This window comes from Aptenodytes forsteri, unplaced genomic scaffold (assembly GCF_000699145.1).
Source record: "Aptenodytes forsteri isolate BGI_AS27 unplaced genomic scaffold, ASM69914v1 Scaffold2, whole genome shotgun sequence".
Classification (NCBI taxonomy): domain Eukaryota; kingdom Metazoa; phylum Chordata; class Aves; order Sphenisciformes; family Spheniscidae; genus Aptenodytes; species Aptenodytes forsteri.
This window is the reverse complement of record NW_008795695.1, coordinates 15,907,922-15,916,853: the sequence shown is the minus strand read 5'-3', so window position 1 is coordinate 15,916,853 and position 8,932 is coordinate 15,907,922. Positions and strand designations below refer to the sequence as shown.

The window sequence follows — 8,932 nt, the reverse complement described above, 5'->3', positions numbered from 1 at the left end:
GAGCTGCCCCCCCCCCCGCCGGCAGCACCGGGAGCTGGGACCCCAGCAGAAACCGTGGCTCCTGCCTCGGCCATGAGTCCGGGCGAGCGGCACGATGCCCTGAGGTTGCAGGCATCCCCACGCTCACAGACCTGCTGCACCCCGGAGAGCCAGCACAGGCAACGTCACCTCACGAGCGGGATGAGGCAGGGCCCTGAAATTATTTCAGGCAAGCCACATCCCGGCTCTTGTGGTTCTGACCCGCAAGTGAGGCTGCAAGGAGGTGACAGCCGGAAGAGTCACCAGGGGAACTTTTCCAGCGGCCACCGCTTAGTCACCCAGCCGGCAGGCACTGACCAGGGGACAAAGGGGTGACAGCCCGGTGGCGGCTTGCAATCCAAGAGTCGGCGGCTTGCCGACTCTTCCCACACTAAAATGCCAAGTTGAACATGACTGGGGCAACAAGTCCAGAAGTCAGCACCCTCCGTCTTCCCGGAGATTTGCAGGCACAGGCAGCAAATCATCCTGCTGTTAGACTAAGGCTTCACGGGCGCAGGGGCAGACCTCGATGCCCTGTTACAGCCCACTTCTTGGGATACAACCAGCTTCCCAGCAGCAGAGACTGCCACGTTCACAGGCAGTGCTTCGGCACCAGGAACAGCTGCTCCCAGCCCCAGAGCAGAAAAAAGCTGCAAGCAACAGGGTATAATTCTCATATTCACAATATCTGCTTGTTTAAGAAAAGTTTGAGGACTAGTCCCAGGCAAGAAAGACAAGCTGGAAGTCTCCATCCCCATGAGACTGTCACGCAGAGGATGCTCTGTTGCACAACAGGGAAAAATGTCCTCGTCCTAGTGAACTAAGAAAAAGGAGATTGAAAGGTTTACACTTCCAACGGGGCTGGAGGAGCATCAGCAAAGTGACCTGAACGATCTTCAGTGCCTCTGCACAAAGAATGGCGAGGCGTAATTTAGTCAGGTTTACAGTTTTATAGCGGCTTCCAAAACCAAGAGGTTTTTCATAGCTGTGGGGTGACTGAATCTGAATGCCTTTGGGAACGGTGCATAAATCGGGAGCCACCTCTTTTTCTTTCCCGAGGTCGTGCGTTAGAGAAGCCTGTCGCTGCCACGGGAGGCATTGCAGGGGAAAGCTAGAGCATCCTTACATAATGCAGCTTCTTGTTAGTGACCCTCGTTTAATCTCTACACGGTATCTCTTTCTGAAAGTACAAAGGGGAGCAGGTGATGGGCAGGGATGTTTGAGCCGATACCATGCTCGCCAAGGCAGCACAAAAAGCAAGGGAGTAAGAGTCAAAGCTCCTTTAAACTAAGTTTTGATCTCCTGCTCCACAAATCCTTTTGGAGTACCTTCCCCATCAATAAGCATCAAAGTTTGGGGGTTTCTGCCCTCAGATAATCCTACCGAGGGGAAAGATGGGTGAGGAGCTTTAGGACAGAAGGGAAGCCGATACTTTTGTCTGTGACCGTTTCGGAGATGCTACCCAGGAAAACTCTCACTGGCGCAGGATGACCTGGACTCGGTCCTTTCCATGGCATGGGACAAGAGGACCCACTCTCCTTGTGCCTCTCTCTTTTGTGGGGATCTCAGCTAAACTACAGGTTAGGTCAGCTGGAGGGTGAATGTCTACCAGTTTGATGAAGCTCCCAGATCTGTGAAGGACGAAGGAGCTCAAACTTTAAACTCGGAGCTCTCCCTCCCAGAAACAGCCTTTCCTCAAAGGCAGGCAGAGGACTTGGAGGGGTAAGAGGAGGAGAGGAAGGAAGAAAAGAAAAGTATTTGCAACCTTTTACCTGAAAAGCCGAAAGGGGAGACAGGGGCTCCCTGCTGTACCCAGAGGAGACGGGGATTCATGATGAGGTGCAGGGGACGAACGAGGTGGGTCGGCCATGTGGGCTGCGCACTGCCGTTCCCCACCAGTCCTCCAACCAAGCTACAGCAGCAAACATCGCAGGGAAGGGGAAAAGCAGCAGAACAGACAATGTGCCCGGGGGCTGAGGACAGCAGGGACAGGAGAGTGACCCGTCCATCCAAAGGAAAATTTGGCAGATTGCCTCCACGGGCTCTCCCCCAGGATAGGGAATGGGCAGAAAAGAGGGAGAGGGTGAGGAAAAGGAAGAAGCAGAGTGAGAGGGAAAGCAGCAGCCAGAAACAAGTCAAGGAAAGATGATGTGCTTTGAGGAAGCGACCCCTTAGGAGAGAGCTGCTGGGAAGATCTCTGCCAAGGGGCCGGGGAATGGGGCCACAGGGGTTTACAGGACATGCCCGGAACAAACCAGCAAGGCATCCTCTTCAGGAGGAGGATGAGCTTTGCTCTTGAGCATATGCCCTGGGAAAGGCAGGGAAACCCAGCAGTGCTGAGGGTGCTGGAGGCGTTGGGTTCCCGAGATCAAGAGCTGCTAGCTGTGCTGACGCTGTTTCAGAGGGTCACAGCCCCTCAAATCCTATGTGTGGTTAAACGCTCTTACACCAACTAGCAGCCTGTTTGCTCCCTCCCTCGCCCAGAAGCATGCCCGCGTTGTATGCCCCCCCAGCTCTCCTCTAGAGACATAAACTTCATCTTCATATTATCTATGAAAGAGTATTTAAAGCCAAAACACACACACACACACACACACAAACACATAGTTACACACACATACACAAACACATTTTCTTGTCTGCCAAGTATCAGCTACAGTGCAAATCTTAAAGAGGAGGTGTCAGTCCTTATACAAATGGACATCTACAGAAATATATATATATATAATTTAAAAAAAAAATAAAAGCTCTCGACAATTCCTTAACATCGGTGGCAGCATGCGTCACTGTAAATGCTAAAGCCGGCTGGTTTCCCTAGTAGTCTCTGCATACCTTGTTCATTGTCACTTGTTTTGAGGGACTCTTCAGACCAACTTCTATTGCTTTTGGCCTCTGACCTTTTCTTGGTGTGCCTTTCTTCTGTGAAGTCTTTGACCTTTGCAGTGGCCTCTGGCTGAACAGCCTCAGCTAAATCTTTCCTGCTTTGCCGGCCCAACTTGCCGGACGGGGATCTCTCTGGTGACACCTGCTGCTCCCATAGTTCCCTAAGATGCTGCAGGTGACGCTGCTTTTTGGGATGGAGCCCTGTTAATTCAATGCACACCTTCAGGTTGGTCACCTCATTACAATTGGGCTCTTCTAAGTGGTTAGAGGAATTGTTTGTCATTTCCCTCTCAGGCCAGTCATCTAATGGAAAAATAACTAAAAATTAATCAAAAAGCCCCCTCAACTTAAAACAAAAGCTACATTTCACTTTCGGGGCATATAGTCTCAGCTTTACCACCACACTATGCATTTTAAAGGTTCGCTCATTAAGGGTTACATGCACTACAGTAACTTGCACTGCTGTGGCTACAGTGTCCAATGACTAGTGCTTTACCCTTATATACCAAGTTTTTTATATATACATATATATATATACACATATATATACATATATATAATTTTAAGTGAAATGACAGTGCTCACATTAGTAACTATCAAGTTCAAAAATGGAAACACATTAAGCCAAAGGGACGTTCCTTTCACAAGACATTCCTTGAGAGAGACCAAAGCAAAATGCTGTCTTACCTTTGGAGCTCTTCTTCTTTTTTGCTTTTGATATAAGTTCATCCTGCAGTTCATCCACAAAGTTTTCATTTTGGCTGCCATCATTTTGCACTCTCTCACCAGAGTGTTTACGCTTCCTGTCCAGACGTGGACATGGATGTTGGCCAATATCTTCTGTTGGCTGGTCTTCCGCTTTTTCATATATAGAATGTCTCTCTAAATAACATTTCTCATTTGAGAGATCTTTTTCCTCTGGGGTTTCAAGAAAGTGACCTTGGTTGTTTTCTGTACTAGTAAAGTTACCTAAAAAAAAAAAAAACAAACACCACAAGGCCTAATAAATACAAAACAATTCATTGTGAGAAAGCTATGCTCTCTAATCTCTTCAATGTCATCTCCATCATGATACATGGCTCATGACGCATGCAAATAAACACAAAATTGTACTTTGGAACAAGTCTCCTCTGGTCAGCCTAAGGCAGCAGTTTTCTCAACAGTTAAGTACAAAACCCCAAAAGCGTGACACTTTGTGTTGTTTTTACATCAATTTAAGAAGTACAATATTCACAATACTTATATCCATCGAAACATCACAATACGCTTTTTTAAATAAACACCTTTAGATATCGAAAGCACAGACCCTCTTCAGAAAGCAACCTCGCCCCCCAAAATCATGGTAAGTAATAATCCAAGCTCCGTTTTGCAATGACTTTGTTTTCAAAAATACCTTCTGATGATAATAAAGTATTAGTCTTTTGCTAATTCCTAATCCTTCCCTAACTTCTCGCATTGAATTGCAGAGTCTGACTTAAACACGTTCGTCCCTTCTTCTGGAGATATAAATGGGATACGGAGCGTGCACACACGTACATGGGAATACCACTAAGAATAGCTGTGATATTTTGCAAAAAGCACTACTTGAATCCAAGGTTATAAAAAGGCTTCCTCACTTCAAGTAACCAGACAGTCACTGTACATCACATGATCTTTGTCGCCTCCTTTTAAAAAAGACCTCACTTTTTTCAGGGAATATTTCCAGCAGCAGCGAGCGAGTGAGCTTTGAAAAGCTTACTAGAAACTAGTCTGACAAATTAGCCACAGAAACACCCACATTGCCATGCCTGCCCTAACTTCAGCTTCCCCTCTCCAAGACTGTTCCCCCAAATTTAGAAACAGCTTAAGCAATTTTAAATGGATGCTTGACTTAAAATGACACTTAATCATCATCTTGAACAGGTATTTTTTCTTGGGTTTAACCAAACAAGCAGAGGCACGGTTAGGCAGACATGCAGTACAGACTGCAACACAGTTAATCAGCTTCCTATTTACAATTCTCACAAACAAGTTGGTTTTCCCATGCGTTTTAGCCCTCCCTGGCTGACCAATACTCTTTCTGCACGTCTGCCGCTGTTTGGCAAACTGCCTGTATGCACCGTCCTACTTCCCCACGGCTCACTGTCCCTTTTCCTCTTCCTCCTCCTTGCTCTTCCTCCTCCCACTTCCCTTCCTGCAAACACATCTGCTGGTTTTCTACCTGGACTCCCGACAGCTCCGTTTCCCTTCCCTCCCCCTGATCCTCCCCATCCTTACTCAGCCTCCTCCCCCGTACAGCCTGGCCTTCAGCTTCTGCTCTTCCCCCTCGCCAGGGCAGATGTTGCTCCCCTGCAGCCCTCTCTCCCCTCCTGTCCCCTCCGAGACCCACCACACCAGCACCCAGGCACTGGCAGCCTCTGGATGCAGCCCAACTCTATCCCACCTTATCTTGAGAGCACCTTCCTACAGCTCTGCCAACACCTTCTGGTTTCATGACCATCCTTGAAATACCTCTTGTCAGCAATGGAAGGCTGAGAGGGGAAAAAGAACTTCTCTGATGAGATTTTTCTTCCCCACAACTTGGAAATGGCTCCAAGTAGCACCTAGGGTTCTGGAGATGTTTGCGGGCACCAGAAGACACCCCAGGACCATTTTTACACTGCTTGAGAAGCTGCCTGCAGGGCTGCTTTATAAAACAGCAGAAGACATTTGGCCAAGAAAAATCAAAACAAAAGTTGACTTTTTCCAGGCGAGTGGGACGCTCGGGCCATTCTGCTATTTGGCGATGCTCCCCTCCGCAAGGGCCGTCTGGCCAACACCTGCTCCCTTCAAGACTTTAAAACGCAGTTTGTCACACTTCTTCCAGCCAGCAATGCTGACATGTTCCAGAAAACGGGTATCTCAGCTCACTATGACTGTGCCTCTAAATCACCAGTGTCCCCCCAAACCAGAATGAATCTGGCAATACCCTGTGCTTGCACATCTGGCATGAAGATGCTGCCCAACAGCTGTACCCTATAACCACACTAACAGCACCGGCAGTCCTGTTTCACACAGCTGGACCAGCCACGTTTTAAGTATCGCTTTAGAAATGCTTCTGTAGGATTTCATTTTACATTTTTAATGCAATCTGCTATTTTTCCCCCTTTCATAAGGAAGTATTATACTTATTTGCTCAGTTGCCCCGAACAGATCAGGTAAGGGCACCCTCTGCCACGTTCCCGCTGTTTATCACCTTCACGTCTCCAGCAGTACCAACAGCTACACGCCACGGTTCACGCTGAGAGTCACTAGATCGGGACAGCTTTCCTGCTCCTAACACTGTCTGGCCTGAGAAAAGGCAGGCACATCCTGACCAATTCCCAGAGAAGCTTTCACAGGGTCAGAGGAAGTAGCAGGCTATGGGGGGGTGTGGGGGGGTGGGCTTGATGGTCTTAATCTTTGGGGCTTGCAGGAAACAGCAAGCTAATTCCAGCCTGCCACCACCGAAAGCGACCCGCTGCAGATTAGTTCCTTCTCTATCTGCAAGTGGACTCGGCACAGGGATGCCGCAAGCGCTGCTCACTCAGACCATCCGTGCTAAAAAGTAAAAAGGAGGGGAGAGACATTTGCTGTAACCTCGCTAACAGCTCGTCACCGTTGGCATTTCTCCGGGGCTCTGCATGCCACGGAGAGCAGCACACACCTATTGAAGTTTATCCAAAAAGCTTTCACTGCCAGCGGCTCTGCGACAGCTTTGCCTCCTCTATCCCGTCACATCCGAGGGGGACCCCACAGGCGGCCAGAACTATGTCTCCTCGGCCACCAAGCCAGAAATCCCTCTCAAAGACTGGCTGCTGCACAGGCGCCTCTGAAATCCGTCCTGCTAGATGCAGTTAAGACCATTAGAGGAGCGACATCTCCGCACGTTAATCCGGGTTGTGTAATCATCCTGCATCAACATGGGAGGACAGCGACAGCGAAGCCGGGGAGCCGCGCGGGACGCGTCCTTGCCTATCTGCTCCACTGCGGACGCTCCCCGCCTCTTCTACAGCCGGCTTTTCACGACAAAAGAACAAAGGTCAGTCGCTGTTCAGGACACGGCATAACCCACAGGCTGTCAGGCTCTCTAGGCAGCTTGCACGGACATGTCGTGCACCCAGAGGTTTTTCCCCTTGGCACAGCGGCGACCGCCTCACAGAGCACAGGCTCTATTAATATTTTACCACCAGATTCCACTCTGTCCTCAAACTGTTTTGCAAGTAACCTGGATCAGACATGATGTCTCCCCAAATTAAGATATAAATGTCAACATGAGGCACAGCAACATAAGCATATCGTGCATGCCCAACAAGGACAAGGAGAATTTATTAGCTTTTTTTTTCCCCCCCCCCCCCCCCCCCAATGTATCTACAACATCCTTTTCTCCACCCCAGGAAGGAAACAACAACAAAATACTTGGGAGTTTTCATATCATCATTATTCAGTGACGAGGTAGCCAGAAACACAGCATAAATAGCAACACACCTCTATGAGTAAGGAGCTTAAACTCTTAAATGTGTTCCTTCCTCAAGCCTCCAGCATTTGCCAGTCTCACACCAGCTGTGAGAACCAGCACCAACAACTCAAACCACTTCTCACTGTCCTACCAAACTAGAAACAAGGGAGAATTAAGAAGATGCTTCTTCACATATGGTTTCTGCCTGAAGCAGTATCTCCTTAGTGCACAGGTTACAATCTCACGAGAAACAGTTACATGCACGCACCAACACGCTACCCAAAAAAACTTTCCTTCATTTTTCCATTTTCCTGTTGCTGTCAAGCTGCTTAAGACCTGGCCTGCCCGTGCGATGCAAACAAGGAAACACATCTTAAGTGTTTAAGCTGCGATTCTTTTGTTCAAATAACACGGCAGCTAAAAACAGCCTTTCCTCTTCCCTGGAGCAACCTCTCATTGCGCTCACTTATGCAAAGCACCCTTTATTCATCCAAGGAGGGTAATGACTATCCAAATGCTAAAACCCAGTATCCAGCATGGAGATCACAACAACAGTAAGAAAATTCCGTAAGTCACCTTCAGCATCCAATTTTGACTATCCCATGGAGCAGAGGGAACCCAGCCGATTTCATTTTTCCCTCCAAGAACCTCTGCTTGGGAGCTTTCCACATTTGTTTCCTTCTGCCCAAGCCTACTGCACTGCACAAACAAGCAACCGCCATTCCTCCTGCAGAGACTTTTGTTTTTTCCCCTTTTTTTTTGCACTATGTCCCATGGCAGGAAGGTAATAACTGACCGGGGCAAAGGACATGTTTACTGTCTCCATCTTTCATTTGTTCAGGTATACACACAGCCCAGCGAGAAAAGAAAAGCAGGGGATTACCATGCAAAGGGACACCGGCACCTCGCTCCGACGCTGAAGATCAGCTCTAAAGGCTTTGGCACATTACACCATTTACTTTCACACATAGAAACTGCTTTAAGTTTTTCCCCATGACCTCATGCCTTAAGATCAGGCTTTTAATGTATCAGGTTTTATTTTTCCCAGCTAAGGCTTAAACGGGCAGTGTCTTCCTCCTAGGAAATTAGATGAACGGGTAAAATCACGCTCCCCAATCAAGAAATTCACAGCTTGTAGAATTTATTCAATCTTTCACACTCGGGTATGATTTTCAATACCGCTAGAAGAGCTTTGTTATGAACCGACATGCGATCATCACATGCCCGTATTGATGCGCGTGTCTGTGCCAATAGCTTAAATCACTTGATCTCTGAACAATCCCATGACTCATGACATATGCATCCCATAATTTATCATGTTTGTGCTATGGAAATGCACCGGAGCAGCATCGCCTCAGCAACATTTACAAGTCACCTTGGCAACAAAGCAGCTTCGCAGCTGCTCTCAGAATGCCTGGCAAAACCTAAACGAGATGGGAGAGAATTAAAGCACTTCTACTTTACTCCTTGGCTTTAATTGCTCGTTAATTAGCTAACACGGCTACCTCCCTTAAATCGGGCTTTTTAAAAAAAAAAAAACAAAAAAAACAAACCACCCTCCCCCCTCCCCCCTTT

General features: G+C 47.9%; 1 protein-coding gene across 1 annotated transcript in view; it reads right to left on the bottom strand.

Moving 5' to 3' along the window:
- The window catches only part of BCOR (BCL6 corepressor), a 41,568-nt gene that overhangs the window by 21,557 nt on the left and 11,079 nt on the right, over positions 1 to 8,932 (bottom strand). Inside the window, exons 8-9 of the mRNA XM_019473073.1 lie at positions 3,589 to 3,870; positions 2,851 to 3,204 (exon numbers count right to left, since the gene is read on the bottom strand). Of these exons, the coding sequence (XP_019328618.1) occupies positions 2,851 to 3,204; positions 3,589 to 3,870 (636 nt within the window). The remainder of the gene's footprint in view (positions 1 to 2,850; positions 3,205 to 3,588; positions 3,871 to 8,932) is intronic.